This window comes from Mya arenaria, chromosome 16 (genome assembly GCF_026914265.1).
Source record: "Mya arenaria isolate MELC-2E11 chromosome 16, ASM2691426v1".
Classification (NCBI taxonomy): Eukaryota; Metazoa; Mollusca; class Bivalvia; order Myida; family Myidae; genus Mya; species Mya arenaria.
Genome location: NC_069137.1, coordinates 38,526,084 through 38,546,730, shown reverse-complemented (window position 1 = coordinate 38,546,730; position 20,647 = coordinate 38,526,084). Strand labels below are relative to the sequence as shown.

General features: G+C 32.8%; 1 protein-coding gene across 3 annotated transcripts in view; it reads left to right on the top strand.

The window, feature by feature from the left end:
- Positions 1-277: 277 nt before the first annotated feature.
- LOC128221108 (uncharacterized) overlaps positions 278-20,647 on the top strand; it is a 25,915-nt gene continuing 5,545 nt past the window's right edge. The window contains exons 1-3 of one of the 3 annotated variants that reach the window (XM_052929559.1): positions 284-326; positions 10,767-10,987; positions 12,850-13,945. In XM_052929559.1, the coding sequence (XP_052785519.1) occupies positions 314-326; positions 10,767-10,987; positions 12,850-12,948 (333 nt within the window). In that variant the 5' untranslated portion in view covers positions 284-313 and the 3' untranslated portion in view covers positions 12,949-13,945. Of the gene's footprint in view, positions 327-10,766; positions 10,988-12,790; positions 13,946-20,647 lie in introns of those variants that run through there. The other 2 variants (XM_052929558.1, XR_008258890.1) reach the window with 2 other exon arrangements.

Here is a 20,647-nt window from a genome sequence, read left to right as displayed (position 1 = left end):
GAGTTGCCACACCTGTTTTTCCGTCACACAAAAAAGTTGCAAAACATGAGCGAATTCTTTTAAGCGACCAAAGCGAAGTAAAATGTTAGGAAAACAATAAGCAAATTGTGTATTAAATTTGCATTTAAGAAATGATTAACCAACTACTTTTCTTTCCCTTTTGGCCTTACAAAAAAATCCACTATGATTCACAAATCAGGAAAAAACGTAATATGGGTTTCCCACTTAAATTATGTAAAACCCAATTTCTAAAAATAAAAGTAAAGAATCGAAACGGCATTGATCACTTATTCTAGGATTTGCAGCGCTAAAGATGATTTCCGAAGGTATTTTATTTATTCTATTAATATGCTTCTTTTAGTTTTACTTTTATTATTATTATTATTATTATTATTGTTATTATTGTTATTATTGTTATTATTATTATTATTATTATTATTATTATTGTTGTTATTATTGTTATTATTATATTATTATTATTATTATTATTATTATTATTATTATTGTTATTATTGTTATTATTGTTGTTATTATTGTTATTATTATTATTATTATTATTATTATTATTATTATTATTATTATTATTATTGTTATTATTATTATTATGATTATTATTATTATTATTATTATTATTGTTGTTATTATTGTTATTATTATTATTATTATTATTATTATTATTATTATTATTATTATTGTTATTATTGTTATTATTGTTATTATTATTGTTATTATGGTTATTATTATTATTATTATTATTGTTATTATTGTTATTATTATTATTATTATTATTATTATTATTATTATTATTATTGTTACTATTATTATTATTATTATTATTATTATTGTTATTATTATTATTATTATTGTTATTATTGTTATTATTATTGTTATTATTATTATTATTATTATTATTATTATTATTATTATTATTAAGTATTATTATTATTTTTTATTATTAGTATTTTAATTTTTAATATAACATCATCATCATCACCATCATCATCATCATCATCATCATAATTATTATTATTATTATTATTATTATTATTATTATTATTATTATTATTATTATAAGAAGTAGTAGTAGTAGTAGTAGTAGTAGTAGTAGTAGTAGTAGTAGTAGTAGTAGTAGTAGTGTTAGTATTAATTTTGTTATTATTATTATTATTATATTTATTATAGTAGTAGAAGTAGTAATAGTAGTTGTAGTAGTATGATGATGATGATGATGATGATGATGATGATGATGATGATGATGATGATGATTTATAAACGTTCTTTTCTTCTTCTTCTATGACATAACTATAACATAACTATGCTACTTGTAATTCTGGAACAGAAAATGTAGGTATATGCGTTAAATTTGGGTTTACATACATGCATGCTTGTGAAAGTATTAGGTTGCCAGGTGTTTCTTTTTAACAATATAAGTTTGTCAACATAAATTCCTGACATAAAATAAATTACATTAACAGCTATTATTCTTATTTTAAATGGGACTGGACACCAGATGGTCCCAAACTTGGCAAATACAGTACATATGTATGACAGTTAAACAAACATTTAACAGTCAATACAGTCAATACGAGCAAGAATATGGACGATAAAACATCATTAAATACGATTTGAATAAAAAAAACGCAACAATCACTGTCGGCCCTCACACGGTCTCAGCTGGTTTTTCCCATATAAAAATAGCGCGAAATGGTTTTCCCGTTTTAAAATAGTTCGGTATGATTTCCATGTTTTAAAATAGCGCGTAGTGGTTTTCCAGTTTTAAAATAGCGCGGAGTGGTTTTCCAGTTTTAAAATAGCGCGGAGAGGTTTTCATATTTAAAAAAGCGCGGTATGATTTCCATGTTTTAAAATAGCGGGGAGTGTTTTTTCCGAACACCTTGCAAAGTCAGTCGTTTCACTCACTCACCAGACTGTTTGGCATGATAATCCCCTGCTGTGCATCTCCTGCTAATTGCACTGGTGTCACTGTAGGAGCCAATTTCCTGTGTATTCGTTTATTGGCTGAGGGCCATTTAAGGTCCATTTCTAAATTAAAACATCCCAAACTGCACGGCAGGATACTCAGACCTGAGATCTGATAAGAGGAGTCAATGCAAGTAGATAAAGTTCAATAAACAGAGGATGTGTTCCGTAAACAGTTTTGGGGGTGGGTGTGGGCGCTAATAAAAGGCTTAATCCAAGTGTAACGTGCGAGCCAATGAAACACTATCAGATCCTTTCAGGGAAAAGCATGCTCGACCCTGAAGAAGTCCACTAGTCTTTATATACACTAAATTCTCTATTCACACAGAGCCCGGGCTTTGCTAATTTGGATAATAACAACCCAGTTTACATCCGTTATGGACGTACTTCCGTTTATAACGTTATATTATGAACGCACATCCGCCGCCTACAGCGGACCGTTACATAAATCCGCCGCCTACAGCGTACCATTACACAAGCCTTAAATAAGCGTTTGAGCTAACTCGCTGTCATTTTCAGCAGTGTTTTTCATTCATTTTCATCGATCAAATGCATTACCGATATTGATCTGTCGGGCTCAGTAAATTAAAGTATCAATTTTGTTTGCAACAGTCAGGTATTTTCAAGTTATATTTGAGACCCCCAGTGTTTTTTGTTTAAATTGTAGCCACCATGGATGTCCTTTAACCGAATGATTGCTGAATCCTGGTCAAGATTTCGTCAATGAAGTGCTTATCCTTTTCAAGGACCGTTTTCTTGTTGTTCTTCCTCAGGTGACGTTGAATGGGATTGATTCCATGACGACATGCTTCTATCTTTTTCTGATTACAGTATTGCTAATGTATGCTGTAGATTTTTCCATTCAGTTTGTAACCGCGTCAAGGTATAAGCTCACAATCATTAAAGAAGGAGTTTTGGCAATGATGGAGCGCTGCCCAGCGTAGGGTCAAAATGTATATAAAACACTTATCACGCGCCCATGTCTAATCCAATAGAAATGTTAAGCCAATTAGTTTTAAAATAAACAATTTTATCGTATGTGAGTGAGTATATTTTCCGTAAGAGAAACAGCTTTTTATATAAAAGGGTCGATTACTTCCTAGTTCCTAAAACGTTTTAATTTCACTTCTAATATGTCTTACTCGACGTAATTAGTTATTATATAATGTAATGTTTGCATATATAATAAATATAATGATATTTGTGTCCATGTTTATAAATTAACTTAGAGCTAAAGTCCTATATATACTACCAGCTATAAACTATTTTGTACTGGAAACGTCTGCTCGCTGTGGAAACTTCATGTATAGGAACACATAATTAGTATGCATTATATCTGATACAGAATAATAAAACACGCTTTAACAAATGCGAACCCAAAACATGTTTTGATAAAAGCGAGCGGGAAACTCTAAGATACGAACCACAAGCTTTGTAATTGTGATGGATATATATTTTCAGCAGGACAGTTAGAAGCCTGAACTTTAATAGAGTTTAATATTGTATTCAATAATAAAACATTTCAGTTTCGCTCACTATCCACTTATCAGGTCGATAAATTGTAAAGTATTTATTAAAAAACTATAACATTTGCGTGCTTAAAGGTCCAGTATAAAGGTTGATTAAAAAACTTTAATTTTAATGAATTGTAATGTTGAACTCATTAATTTGACTTTTACGATAAATATATCAACACATATGATTAAGGAACGTATCAAAAATAAAAGCCTTAATAAATATTGTATTTTATTTTAATTAATTAAAGGTGAACTGAACTGTAATTTCTAGTTCTTCATTTTATTCATTGTTTCTACTAAACGCGCTCAAGTTTAATATACAAAGCGTAAATTTTGCTTCTACGGTCTACCGTTACCACGGAATCCGGCCTCTGTTCTGCCCATTCTATGGTTGCTAGATGAATTAATGCCCTTGAAATGAGTGGACACTGTGTTGTCTCCCTTTGTTTTAAGTGCGCATGCCCAGCGAGTACCACAATGCATTGCACCATTTACCACAATGCATTGCTTTAATTTCCCGGAAAATGTTAGATATTTCTCGGTTTCTGATATCGCCTGCATATTGATATAAGAATTAAATCTACAAAATCTACGTAGTCGGTTTGAAAAGCGATACGAAGTGTTTTATATGAATTAAGTCTGTATCCTTGCGATAAATATAAACGTGTTACTTCCCTTGGATTAAAATAAGCCATTTAAAATGGAGGCCATGGCAACACTTTCAGAAACCGTCAATGACTGACAAGTCAGTGGCACAAAATATGGTAGCGATAATGAAATGCAGACGATCTTAAAATTTTACGACCGTGCTCGTATGTTGGGGCAGCTGGTTGAAATGGATTGATTAACCAAACAATAATTGCAGTGCCATTCAATCGTAATACTTGCGAGGACTTGGACAAGTTTTGAAGTTATACACATTGGAGATTTTTTGATACAAGGAAATTGGAACAACCAGCATTCCATAATATTGCTTTACATTTGGCTGTTTTAAGTCAGCATTTTTAATGGAATGCTGTGTTGCACTCTACTTAGGAAGATAAAATTGTGAGTGATAAAGGTGAGTGATTTGATAATTACTTGTATTTTATCAAAGAATGACCTCCACAATAACAGTTAACAGTAAATCTGTGAGGAAAAGTAGGCCCAATGATGGGCTCAAACCTATGATCACTAAAACACTAACTGATGCCCCATGTTCGTATAGGATTACCCACAAACTTCACCCCTCTCCCTTTTATCTAAAGACTTATCAAGACACCCTTGCATTTAACATAAAAGTTAACCTTGGATGAACAGTGTGTCCGGTGTTGGACTCTAGCCAAAGAACACTCAAAAGTTAGGATGGAATTCTTATTAACTTAACTAACCAAGCTGCTGCTTCCCCAAATACAATGCACACTACAACAATAAGGCAACTGTCAATTCATTGCTGGATTTTCATACCCCGACATCCTTTTTTTTGCCGCCACTTTCAAATATTGACTCAAATAAAAATGTTGATCTAGTGTACCGGTATGTATTTGCATATCGGTCCAGAACTGTCTAGGAACTGAGTTTATTCTTCAATGTAAAACATTGACTTATAAAAAAGGAGAAATGTTATGATCTTGATTGTGGTTCGTCAAGAAACTCATGTTTATGGCCCCTTATGCATTAAGAAAGAGCATGAACATTCATCTAATGAACAACAAAATACCCCCATTTAAAAAATGGTTGAAAAGCAATTAATTTATATTGGCCAAAAAGACCGTCATTCACATTTTAAATACAACAATGGTTGGTTTTCATTTAAGTGATACTCACTTATTTTGCCTATTTATTGAAAGTATGTTGTAAAATAAATCTGTAAACAAATCATTGAGCTAGAGTTATGGGCCTTTAGCCCCCATAATCACATGATTTAACACTTTTAGGAACCGCTTAAAAGGGAGTGATCTATAAAAATAATAAAACAAATAAAAACAAGAAAGACTGAAAAAAATCATAAATCAACAACTTAAGAGTTTGTGGAAAGTTCAGTTCATAATTCTGGGTGAAAATAAGGTTCAGTGATTTTAATAGAAATTTGTACTATTTACAGTCATCAAAAGGCTGTTGATCCTAGCTAAAAGGCTGTTGATCCTTCAATTGTGCAATTTTTAATACAGGCTTGATTTACAATGGGAAATTCAAGGGCAGATTCAGTATTTGATACTGGGAGGCATAATTTAGGGGCAAAAACATTTAATTTGCAGCCCTCCATCAGAACTCAAATGTATTTAGTTAAAAGCATTGGCAGTGGTTTTTGAAATTTTCACAATTTCTTGATCGAAATGGTGCATTTTGGGGATATTATTTTATTACTCTTTTTCTACTATATTGAAACAAAACTGATCTTAGATATGGGGGGGGGGTGTCCCCATCCCACTGGATCTGCTTGTGAAATTCTCTATCAAATTGTGACAAATCAGAAAACTTAAAATATTAATGCTTTAAGACAAACTTCTTATCATTCTAAATTTTTGTTTTAATTAAACCCCACTTGAAAATATATATGTTTACCATATTTACAAGTATACAAGTCATTTTGTGAACAACAAGCAATCAGCTGCTATAAATGCATTGAGTACAAAGAGTGAAATTGGACAATGGCTGTATTCTGTCACTCCCAAATAATGACATTTATCTTTTTTATTGAAAAGAGGTTTACACTTTAATTTCTGTTGCAATTAATTATTATTAAGTTTGTCAATTTCTTCATTGTCCTGATCATTGAAAACAATGAAAAATCTTTCCTGAAAATTTAAAAAATAAAAGTGCTTGTTGAAATGCATTTTTTTGTTGTAATGAATAAAAATTCATACATAAAATAGAGAATTAATTTGATAAAACTTGTGTATGATTTTTAATAATACTACATGTATAAAATACATGGTATTAAGATACTGTTTAACTTGTGCTCATAGAAACATAAGTTTACACTTTTTAAATAATTAATAATAGTAATGTTTCATGACCATTTTCATGAATGTTGTCACTGTCATTCAGAAGAACTAAATTAAAATCAAAGTTTAAGGACATTAAATCTGTATGCTGTATGTCAAATTTTGTGTTGGTGGAGATTCGTTCTTTATGTACATGTTATGACCTACTGTTGCTTTGTTTATTATTTTATTGGTGAAATATTCTGTATTCAGCATTTGATGTTTACTTTTATTTTACTGCTTTTTGTCCTTAAACTGTAATTTTATAGGATTTAAAAAATACTGTAAGGTTAAACACTGAATCAAATTTCAAACATATTAGAGTATTGAAAATCAATTACATGCCATATTTTTATATCAGTATCTTTTTCAACATTTAATATAAGTATAAAAACAAGTATCAGTTATATTGTTTCTTGTGTATAATTTAGATTGGATATCATGAAGATGAATCAACTTAAATAAGTCAACATCATAAAATGCTCATGAATACATGGAATACTCATATGGAAAATCAGTATTGTGAATAATGTTTTTTCAAGACATTATCTAGATCTGCGCTTAAAGCATTAATCAATGTGATTTATCATCATATATATCATAAAATTAAAACTGCACTCTCACAGATTGAACGTTTTGACAAATTCTTATTTTTTTCTTGAAACGAGCCAATTTTTGCGAAAAATGCACTGAAACTAGTTATATGACTGGCTGCTGACAAAAAATAATGATCTCCGATTTTTATATTTAAGTTCAAAAATTGATGTTTTATGCATTTTTCTTAAACCGTTAGTAACCATTTAACATGAATTTTCGAATGGAAATATGAAGTTCTCTGATCTGATCTTTTGTCAGCAATCTTTTATCGTATATTTGCTGATTATAACCTACGCAAAAATTTGCTCTTTCCAAGACAAAGAATAAAAAAGTTGTAAAAATGCTATATGTGTGAGAGTGCAGCTTTAACATGTCTTGACCACTTTGTTGTTTAGACTCTAGAGTTGCAAGTTTGTCCTTAATCTTTCCACATGACTTCATTCTTTGAAATCGTATCACACTTACCTTAATTTATCTAGTTAATTTGTATAACTCTGTCAGATTCCGTGAATGGCAGATTGTGACTAAGCATCCCATAGACTACAAATGCACTGGTTTGGAACTGCCAGTGCATAGTACATTCATGGCATACTAATCATGTTCAGATGTTTGTAGTAATTTCACCAATTTCCTATGTAGAGAATACATGTATTTGGTCAAAGCCAGCATGAACCATGATGAAGTTCTCTCACCTTCAGAATGAACAACATATGCGCTTCTTTGCAAATTTCACAATAGATAGTTTTGCAAAATTAATGTTAAAAATAGATGCATACATTTGAAGTTTCTGCTAAATGATTTAACATTTTGTGCAGGTTTTATCTAGCTAACCTTGATGTAAAATTTGGTTGACATTTGAGAACTTTTGCTTAGCAAATAATCTATTCCATGGCTAATTTACATAAAAGGGAAGTTACTCTTTAGTCAAGCCGACGGTTAGAGACGGCCTTTCTTTAAATACAAACTTTGATAGTACTCCATCGATAAATACCTAGGTTTTAAAACTAAAAGCCACTTTTGTTGTAACATAGCACGACATTCCTTTTGTCAGTCAAATGACTGCTACTAAATCAGCTTGGCATTGCCATCGTTTTGCGTGTCACTACTGTTATGCCAAGTTTTTCATGAGAATTTAAGTGCCTAAATCTTTCAACATCACATCTTGTCTGGATTGGACAGAGGCAAAGCTGTTGCCTATTTGGGCTAACACACCGATCCCCAATTGTATAACCGCCCCTGCATATTATACTGATACTGGTACACTAAATTATCCACAGATTCAGACTTAAGCCAGTTCAGGAACACAGGATTTATCGTCAGTTTGAAACTGTTTCAAACTTTCTGTGTTTGACTTGGTTGAACATATTGATTCGTTCCATTTCTTCTGTTAACTTTCAAATTAAAAGCGTCTACTTCGGAAGATTAAGCAAAATCCATATGTTTTACTCGTTATTTTGGTGATAAACCATGTAAGTGGACTGGAAACCTCGGAAAGTCCATGTTCTTTACTGAATTTTCGCGGACGCGGAAGTTGATATGTCGATTGACTGGCTCCCGTTTCATCTTCATTCTCTATCAAAACCGAGAGGCAGTACCAAGGGAAGCAACTACGCATGTATAGCAACGCCAAGGGACGCAAGTCAGTTGAGTTTTTCGGAAAATGCGGAACAGGGGGTAGTTTGTAACAAAATTGCCAGCTTATGAAAATGATTTGAACTGAATAACATATCGTATCAAACTTGAAAATTATCAATCTTTTATATCGTTATGTAATAATTAAATGTCAAATATCAGTTCAGTTCTACTTTAATGCGTGGCCACAAATTGCCCGGTTAAAAGCGCAAAAACACACCATATATATTCTATCTGTACCTAAACCATATGCATTTTTTTGTTTTGATCATTTCAGTCAAATGGGTCAAACAAGATAATGCATTCAATTTTAAAGAAACAACAACAACAACAATATAACATATATTATACTTATCATGTGAGCCCGCCTGGTGAAGGATTTGGTTGGCTAGGCATTTATATAATTTGCGCATTGTACATACAATTGTGTGGTACTATATTTCATGAACATTTCAAGTGTTTTTTGTTCTGATGAAGGGGAAGTAACTACAATGGATTTTAAAAGTTGTTAGTAAAGTTGATATTATCCCTCCTTATCTTGAAGAAAAAATCAATGTTGTTATTTCACTAATAAAACTCCATATTTCATCTAAGAGCATGAAAGGAAGCTGTTTATTTTCACTTTTTAAGAAATCTAAACATGCAAAACATCATGAAATGATGAGCATGTCCACAGTAAGGTGAGCAATATTGGTCATGCAACATAATGTTCAGTCGACCGCATGTCATACAAATCCAGTTATGGTTTAGATTTTATGCCAATAAACAGGTAGCTATAGTCATATAAAAGTACGAGGAATATATATGTCATCGAAAGTATTAAAAGTGCCAAAATAGCCAATTTTTACATGAACTATTTTCGGAGTTGATATAAAATGTTAATATTTCATTATTATCAATGATTATAAAAGTAACGTGGTTAGAAGGTGACCAAATATGGAATATACGGGGCAACCTTATAGTATGGTTTCCTACACCCCGTATATCATATATCGGGTCACATACTAAGTCCGTAACGTATATATCACGTAACAACCCATATAGTCTGATCAATTAATGGCAAATGTTCCATTTATTTATCAGAATCTGAAAATAGACGCCATTTTGGTACGATAAACATGTAATTTAGTAACCCAATATGGAAAACCGCGTGACCAGTCCTGTACCAATGATGTTGCTTCATTCATGCTGGAGGCGTGATAGTTGAATACAAAGGATCAAGAGTACAAATAACTTCAATAGACATCTGTTTCATTGCTAACCTATGCTCAATATGTGAATCAGGTTAAAATGCCATCAGTTCTTTGATTTAACATGAATCAGTCTTCTTCTATACACATTTTACGCGGTTACTCGAGTTAAACCATTTTCCAATTAATTGTTACAAATACTCAAAGAAAGCCGCCGATATCAAGATCTCCGTCATTTTAAAATCATGAATAAACCCAGACAAAATACACATAAAACCACACCGACAATAACATCAGACGACATTAAATTTAGTACTACTTAATTCGAGACGATGTATATGGGGAAATAAGTACACATTTAAAGACAATAGCACATATAAGTAAAAAGTGCAACAGACGTAAGAAAATACAACATTCACGTTAAATATATATATTTTATTGCTTTGGCTTAGTCTGGTTCATCCTGAAACTGTTGATTCTAAACCAGTCAGGTGGCATGATATCATTGTAAGCTAGTATTTACGTTCAATAATGAATTACAAGACTAATTTTGTTGCAAAGCGTCGAAGACGCCCGCGAAGGTTCTTAAAACATGACTAAAAGGAAGCAGATGCAGTTCAGCAGCATATCAAATTTGAGGAACCTGGATAAAGGAATTCTTCAGTTATTGAACTAAATCGATTATCAACTCAAAGTCTTTACGACCTTGACCTTTGACCAACCGACTTCAAAACCGTTAGGGTGCTGGTCATTTTTTTAGTAATATTAATGTTTGTTTGTTCTTTATTTGTTTCATTACCGCTTTGTTACTCCTTAAATTTGAACGATCACAACAAATATACATTAAATGTAGTAACATTATGTGTTATACCAATTTGTTTCAGCCTTAGTGAGGTTTTACCTTGCGAACCGTTCCGAAATCGACAATTTTTTTCAATGTCGCTTGGACGAGGTAAACACTCTAATGAGGATGTGTATGCCAGTGCTAACAGAGCTATGTAGACTGCTGTTGGAAATCGGTGTCAACGTACTGGGGCTCGGCAATCTGGCGGTCCATACGCTGGCCATTCCGATGGAAGTTATATCCCGCTTTGCTTATGATCGGGTGAGTTTTGTTTTACTTTTACTGTTCTACCAACAGTAGATAGGATTGCTCTTTGGATAGTCTTTCATAGTTAAACTGTTGAATCATTTTGTTTTTGTTCCATCATTCGAATTTGTTTGAAGATAGTATTTCATAGTAAAACTTTTGAATCATTTTGTTTTTGTACCATCATTCGAATTTGTTTGGCACTCTTCTGACCGTGGATGTCAGGTTTTCGCCAATCCGCCCGTTTGGAAAAAATATCCTTAATTTCGCAAAAAGTATGCAAGTTTGGTTTTTGGGAAATAATGCAATTAGGAGATAATGCAACATATCTAATATTTTTAATCGGACAGAAAATGCATTGCTTTAGCAGCATTAATAATGTGAATGTATTTACGCTTGTCCGAACAAAACTGTTTCCTGTTAGGTCTCAAAAATTAAACAGACTTGTTTTACGCGACTTAGGTTGCGGCGAGAAAGCAATTAGTAGGTATGCTCGTTAAAAGATTTTATCGTATAAAACATATAAAAGTAAATTTAATTATGTAAAGAGTGAGAATTATATAGAAATGTTCCGATTTTGATCTTGGGACAAATGTTGTTACCATTAGAAATAATAAAATTTGAATCAAGTGAAGATTAAACTACATGTCACCTGATCGGTTGTTCTCTCTATTTCATCGGCGGCCTTCACTGACAGATTGTACATGTGTTGCTTTCGAGTAAATGCACTCCTGTTTATATATGTATACAAATCATATGTTTTGGTAGTCAAATGAGTTATGCAATATGTATTTACATCAACCTATATCGTGCGTAAATAAGGTCAGATGAGAGGGAGAAGTCAAGATTAATTAGTCTGCCAATAGAAATATATAGATATAAAATGTCCACACGCACTACAATTCACATTTGGAACACCCTCGGCCATTTTCCATCTTAAACAACCTCGGATGTATATGGACGGTTTACAATGTCAGAAATCTTTACAATTTAACTGCGCTGCAAGTAGATCGCTTAGTATGAGAAAGTTCAATAGAGCAGTTAAACTTAATGACATCATCCTTGAAAATCTTAATAATTTATTCAATAATACACTTTACTGGGGATTAGTTTAAACTTAGAAATAAAAATTACATGTTAAAACATTAGAATTAACAATCACAGTAATTTAAACTCTTACGAACTACTTCTTCTGATGTACCGACATACATCCGAGGTTGTTTTCGATGCAAAATGGCCCAGGTGTTCCGAATGTTAAATTCCACCTTATAGGTATCTTTCAATGTTTCTATTCGTTAAGTGTGTCCCATTCCGATAGTATGTATAGAAAAAAATCAAAAAAGACAAATACAGATGTTTCGTTGTCTTATTATCTGGCGGATTTGAATATCCTGCCAATGCATAAGATCTTAAGTATTAAATATTGCACGATTACTCCTAAATCATAATTGACAATAACAATTAACAGAATTAGTAATTGTGTTTAAATATTCCTAAAAGGATGAATAAATATAAAAAAAAAAACAATGGTTCTTATGAAGGATACCGGGTTGAATTTGAAAAAAAAATGCACATAAAACACATTATTTCTACCTTATGGACGACAGCAGACCATAGTAAATCTTTTAGCCTTCACCAATCATTTAATATTTTTTGCGCTTTCTTCTATTAAATACACGGTTACAATCTTCTTATCAATAATTAATATTTTTCATGAATGCATTATTTAGTAAGTACTTTAAGGTCAAAATTGATGTTTGTTATATATTATGTATGTTATATTGTTTGTGATATGTGTTTATATTGATTTTGAATAAGAGTGCCACTTTTAACTGTGAACTTGCAACCGCTCCTCTTCACTGGCGTTTGTATCGCAGTGCTGTTGCTCTGGCAATATGGAGGCGCGATCCTGGCATTTCTGCAATCCGCATCGGCAGCCACCGCAGTTTCAAACCCTGAGATCTCTTCTGCTCTGACTACTGATATTGCGATGCCCGCGTTTGCTATGGCGATTGGAGCTTTAAGATGAAAATGTCCGAAGGATGTTTATAAAGAACGTTTTCAACATTTTTCTTTGAATGTTTTAAATGAACTATTGGTGTAAATACAAGTAATGAATTGCACGATTGATGTCATTATCGGGATCCGACTCATATATATTTATTTATTTCCTCCAATTATGAAGAGCAAAACGTATTTACCATTGATAAAACATACACAATGATATTACATAATATATGTGTATAATAGTTTGATCTGTTCAATATTTATATAATGTGGTTGATAATCATGCAATTCATAACAATGAATAGTACAAAATACAGTAATGCATAATTAATATCTGATAAGGTACATCGCGTACTAGTTTACATGTAGAAGGGTTAAAGTACGTGTTGACTCTACAAACTGTAACCAGCTCAGCAGCATTCAAACAACAATGAAGACATAAATCCGCATTTTTGCCTCGATAACCCTTCCATGTATACTGGCCCAAGTCGCCTTTTGCAGATAGAGTTGATATAGTAAAAGATATAAACCGGCTGATTTCACAACTGGTTACCATTTTGCCGGATCGAACTTAAGTTAATTAAATAAAAAAAAATCTTTGACAATTTCGAAAGTGGGTTATGATAAGTGTACAATTGCCCGCTTGAAGACGTATTGCATTTAAGAGATTAATTGATTTGTTTAAGTGTTATTTTTATTTTTATTGAAATCAATGTTAATCCGAATATTAATTACTTTTATACTCAATAAACATTTTCTCCTATGTCGTTGTCAAGCTTGAACGATCTTGAAAATCTTGTTGTACCGTATATGTAACACGCCATCTGCAGATCGCTTCTGGCATGTTAATTAATATCAATGGCTGCTATAGTCGGAATTCATGTGAAAGGTATAGATTGGCAATTTCGTTGCTAACTCACAAATAAACATTCCATATACATATAGATGTACCGGCTATGACCTTGACCGACAGGCCAAGTTTTTTTTTCTGTTTTGGAAATCTTTCTTTACGGATAATTTTCCATATAATTAACTTATGCTCTTATGCTGTAAACATTTGATATTCAAAAACAAGTTAGTGACTCAAGTGTTAAGTGTAACTTGCTTTCTCGTAACCCCATTAGTTTTTCAGGATAAAGTTTCTTATTATTTCAATTTTCTTTTTCACAATAAACTAAAGGCATATTATCACCCTTGGCTGCCCCTTTTTGAACTTTTTGCTTTTACTAATCTCAGACAAGTTGTTCTTTTGCACGCTGTTTGCAACTGCTGTCTTAATCCACTGTGATTGTGGGACACACGGTGGAGTGAAATAATAATGCAGCCAAAAAGCGCAGGCAGACGTTTATAAACTCTAAAAAAGCACAAGCGTACACGGACAGCTTGCACATGAAATACCGACCTTAGGCATTTTTTTTGTTTTGATAAATTTTATACATAACTGTTTAGACATGTAAATGCAAATTGATGAAATGGCCTTCAATAATAAAACTATAACATAACATATATAAACATATGATACAATTTCATCGTATCATTATTAAGCCTGTCTCTCCCAGATTGTTTTATTTTTATGTATGTTAATTAATTTATATGTTTGAAGTGTTGTAGATTTTTAAGGGGGTATAGTATATGTTTTAGTCGAGTTAAAATCCATTTTGTTCGCCTTTTGGGACATAAACTAACATCTGTAACAGTCAGGAACAGGGCATTGGTCGGTGTAAGTTGCATTAACCGCGTAAGCCGTTGGCCTCTACTTGGAATGAGATTAAAGAGCTGTTATGTTTTGAAAATTGTTAACCTTATTTACATGGTTGTTATATGTTGACGCTAAACTCAAACAAACGCTAGAGCTTTGGTTCACTGAATTATAATTAAAATTAAGTTTCTGCTTTAAGTATGAATTTGTAACTAAAATAGAGCGCCTCGTCTAATTTCAGATTTATCTGCGCGAAGGCAAATAATACGAAACAACTTTATAGTCCATATATTTATTGCACTTACTTATTGGCTGGAGACTGCCTTTGACCTGAACCTCACACAGAGTAAGTTCTTCAAAAGGAGGATCTGCCATGACCTCCACTGGTCTACCATATAAAGGTTTGATAAGAGGCCTGGTCACAGTAGAGCCAACCGTCCAATTGTGGGAGATTAACAGAGATTTAAAACAGTGTTGTTCGTACCTAGCTTAATTTTCAACTTCGGAAGCTGTCATATAAGTAATGTAATAACCACAACATGTATACATAGGGTGGTTTCATTCCGTCAGAGTCGTTTAGGCGTCCACCGATATTCAGCAGTAATGAAAGATAAAAAAAAACACATTTAATTTTCAGTTGGGTGGTGGTAACACCATGGAAACTAGGATATAACTTACTCCTATTGTCATTTCTCATGCTTGTCCAAAGTCGACACACCAACTGCTGTCATAATTGATGAACATGGACGTAACCCCGTTGTATATAGAATGAATTTAAAAGGATGTTGGTTCAATAGTTTGTTCCTTCTACTTTTCAACATCGGAATAAAAAGGTAATGGTATTCTTGAAAGATGTTCCTATTGGCTATATTATGTCTGGAATTTCAATATGATAGTAGTAGTTGAAAAGGTTACCTTTTAATAACAAGACGCTTGTTAGTTCCATTGGATAACATGATCCTAGTTATAAGAGTTAACATTTGATGAATAAAGTATGATCAGCCAAGTTTCTGCAGTTATATTAAATGTTCTCCAATTAATGGACATTTTGTTAATTTGTCGGATTGATAATTGCTTCATCGGTGTTTCATTACAGTGCCAATTAACAAGATCACGGTAGGCGATTTTTCTGTCGATTGCGTTCTTTTTGACTGATACGGGGTGATATATATCACCACTGTCGTCGGGATTTTGTGACATGCAATATTGCAATATAAGTCATAAAGATCAATTATAATATAAAATATGTTCTTTTTCTTTGTCGATGCTCTGAATACTTCAAACAAAAACCATAAAGTCTTAAGCATTTGATGTAAGCCTTTGGTCATTTTCCAAATCTTGATTGCAGTTAATTATGCTCATCGAAGGGAAGGGGCATATAGTTACCACACCCTTGTCTTGAGAAAAAGTTACTTTCCCTGTATTATCTTTTTATAATCGGTGCATGTCCGGGCTTGTCAATTACTAAAGAGATTTATATGAAACTTGAAATTTTGACGGATTAATAGGAAGTGCATAGCACAAAGCATATTTCTAAAGTGTTCCCTCCTTAGCCTGAGATTGTATGGTAATGGGTTCTTGACCGGCCCATATCCTGAAAAATAATTAAGGGATTGAAACTTAACATGTTTGTGAGATGGCAATTAGAGTGCTTAAAAAGCATAATCCTGCCCTACATTTTGTTCTACGTATCTCCCTTTACCTGATATTTTTCAAAAATTGGTTGTTGTCGAGGTCATGTCTTGGAAAATACCAAATGTTCGTATATGACGATAAGCGGAAGCGCAATACACAAGAACCATAATCATGCCCTGCATTTTGTTATCTCCTCTGAAACTCACCTTAACCTGATAGTAATCGAAAATGGGATTTTGTCCGGGTCATATTTTAGAAACACTTAAGGGATTGTACTGAAACTTGACATACGGATAAGTGGTAATGAGAAGAAATGTAATACACCGGAAACATTAATCTGCCCTGCATATTTGTAATGATTTTACCACTTTACCTCCCCTTTACCTGATATATTTAGATACTTTGTGCTTGGCTGAAACTACTTAAGAGGTTGAAATGATAACTGATGTAGATAGACGGCAATTATTGGAAATGCAGAACCCAAGAACCATTATCCTGCCCTGAAATTTTGTCATCTCCTCTGAAACTCTCCCTTAATTTGAAAAGTTATCGAAAATGAGATTTTGTCCGGGTCATTTTTCAGAAAATACTGAAGGGATTGTAATGAGACTAAACTATATATAGATGACAATGAGAAGAAATGCAATACATTGGAAACATTAATCTGCCCTGCATATTTGTAAAGTAAATACCACTTAACCTCCCCTTAGTCTTATATTTTTCGATAATGTGTGCTTGTCTGAAAGTACTTAAGAGATTGAAATAATAACTGATGTAGATAGACGGCAATTATAGGTACCCAAGAACCAAGTAAATACTACTTAACCTCCCCTTAGTCTAATATTTTTCGATAGTCTGTGCTTGTCTGAAAGTATTATAGAGAATGAAATGAAAACTGATGTAGATAGACGGCAGTTATAGGAAATGCAGAACCCAAGAACCATTATCCTGTCCTGACAGTTTGTCATCTCCTCTTAAAATCTCTATAGCTTGAAAGCTATTGAAAATGAGATTTTTTAGTAATTACTTAATGAGACTTAAACTATATATATATATTGATGGCAATGCGAATGCAATACACCGGAAACATTAATATGCCCTGCATACTTGTTGAATTAATACCTTTAACCTCACCTTAACCTGATAATTTTCGATAAATGGGGCTTGTTTGAATGAACTTTAGATATTGAAATGAAAATTGAATTGTAGAAAGACGCATATTTATCCAGCAATCTTCCTTTAACCTTATATCATACAATAAGGGATGCTTGTCCAGGTCGTTTCTTGGAATGTTCTGAAGCGATTCACGAGAATGTTGGTATATAAGTAGATTGCAGATACATTTATAATATTCCGTATTCACACTAAAATTCAACGTTCCTCTTCTACCGATATTTGGGAATATCAATTGTTGTTTATCATTACATGGCTTGAAATTTACTTATAAAATTATGTATAATCTTAGGCGCCTGTCAAATATTTGAAACAGTTCAACCGAAAAGAAATTATAATACACTCTCGGATCTGAAAGGGGAGCGTTCGTTCCGAGTTCGGAAGGTTCCGGGTCGAATCCCCGACCTTGTAGGACAAAGAGACGTAACAGATTGACACAATCAACTCCGTTGCCTTGAGCTAGTCATCAGAGGAAAGAACTGGGACGTTTAGAATACTCAGTAGTGTTGGTTGAAACCGGTGAAAGCTATTCTCCGTGTATATGCGTTTTACACCAGACAGGTTAAGGAACTAAGTGATTCAATCGAACAGAGCTCGGATATCACACACACACATATCCATTTATCTCACTGTGTTTCTTGATTATATTTAATCTGAATCTCCACTTTTATCTAGCCTTCTTACAGATGATTTATTTTAAAAGTCAAGTTAACGTCTTCCATGTTCAAGGAAAACATGGATATGCCAATAAACACTAGGTAGGTGGGCATATGATAGGCTATGTTTGAAATTCAAGAAACAATTATAACCATAAATACAACTTTAATTTTCTGGCGACGCCATTTTGAACTTGAACTAATCATTTAGTCACGTAGATTTCCCGTCATGTTGGTACGATGTAATTTGGCGTGACATAACCATCAGACAGTAGGTCCACTCAATGTAGATAGTTATCATATACCTAGTCTAATCTGTCGCTGACCCTTTCATTGAAGTCACCTGAAATCAATAAAATACAGTTGTCAGAATAATTTTCAATAGTTTGGCATATTGGCACGGTTGCGATCAAGAAGTTCAATAAACTATCATTATATAATTTAATAAACCGCCACTACTGCGTAGGCACCTTCCTTTTCACGTTTTGAAATTTCCTTAAACATTATTAACTGTACTCTCTTCAGATAAATAAAGGGTTTTGTTCAGAAGTATGGCTCTGTGTTATTACCCTATGTGAGGTATAAATGAGTATATAAATTCATATTGATTTTCATGTCTCTCACTATTACATTTAAAGGACATTCATTTGACAATTGCATTAAAGTTCAAACGCACGTTTTTATCTCTTATTCATTATATCTAGCAGCTAAAGTATTCGATATTTTCCACAAGGAAATCAATATTCAAATTGTTTTATATGTCAATCTTTACGTTGGAAATATCCAATACCTGTTTGATAGCAGTGCAGATATAACCAATCTTACAGTCTGATAACAATATTGTCAACAATTGTTACATCGCTTGCTGTCAGTGAGTCACGTATACTATGTTAATATTATCGAAAACTAAAAGGAAAGAAGGAATACAATGTATTATTTTACATAACTTATAAAGCTTGCACATTTGGTGATTAACCCCTGTTTCATCTATACTATCTTATTTTGGATATGGTTTCCCTAGTTTTACAGGTGATATAGGAAAAGGGAAAACAAATAACGGAGTTGCGCGAATTTCGGTATATAAAAAATAGTACACTATGTTAAATAAACAAAAATCTATTTGACAGAATAAAGATGAACGGTTATATTTTTGAACTATAATTAACATTCAGAAAACAATGACGTATACTTGACGAATCATTGCACTAGCGGTCACGTTCATGGCGTGTCTAAACCAATAATATGCTGTTTAAAGTGAATGAACACAATAAACACAATGCGTAATTTAAAACCTGGTTTTAAAAGCATCGAAAGGAAACAAGCGCTCTTACAACGGCGCAAACCACACAACCGAGAACATCAGGCTTTGAGTCCATGATGCACGTCGTCAACATTCATAAGTATTCTTTGTTTGAGTGAAATGCTGCGAGCTGCAAACATTCAGCTAACATACACCAGGGTTATTAACTACTATGTTAAAAAAATCACAGAACAAAACCATCTTTTTAAAACAAAAATATCAAATAGAACCACATTTTTGCTAGATATAATTGAAGCATGTGTGCAACAATCGACAAACCATATATCAATAAAAGCGCCGTATTACAAAATAAATTTGATTTTCTTCCAAGTATAAAGTTTCAAAACTGAGACGAATAACCCATTTCATGGCATTCCCATTTCAATTCAATACAGTGTCATTACCGTCTTTGTATTCAGCTCGGTTATCAGAAAATAATATTTCAGAAATCACTCAGGGTATTCAACAGTATCTTCATAAGAATACAGCGATCATAAAAATAAATGCAAAAATATGAATTGCTATTGCTTTTCTTAATGCGATTAAGATTTGACACATAATGATAGTAATTTGAAACCACCCCATAACGCTTTACTTAATCAATAGTAAGTTTAGAAATAAGACTATACAAAGCACGTTAATTGTTTAGTATCAGACACTTGGCAAGGAACAGGAAAGAAATTATAAACGCTTGCAAAACAGTATGACACTGTAAAGTTTAAGACGGCAACCAGTTTTGGACTATGGCACTTGTGCATACACTTATTTTCCTTATAAAACTAAGAAAACAGCAACATATGTTAAGAAAAATATTTAAGGCGGCGATTTTTTTTTTCACTTTTCAAAACGTTTTTCTTAGCATTTTGTTTCCAGTCTGACATATATTTTGTAGTCATTTACAATGATTGTTCAAAGTATGGCCCTGTGCTCTAAAGCTGCCCTGCCAAGGGGTGACAGGTTTTCGAAATAGACTATAACTACATCTTTCAAATCTTCTTCTCTGAAACAATAAATCACAAACCTATTATAAAATGATGTAACGTAGTATTACGTGGCTCTTTACCAAGCTTTTTAAAATCATGAAGATTGGGTTGAATCTTGGTCAAGTCCCTCGTCCCGGTTACTTTTCTATATAATTAAATGCTTAAAGGGTCTTCTCCCAATCCACAAGGCGTCTAGAAACCTCATTAGCAAGGTATGACTTC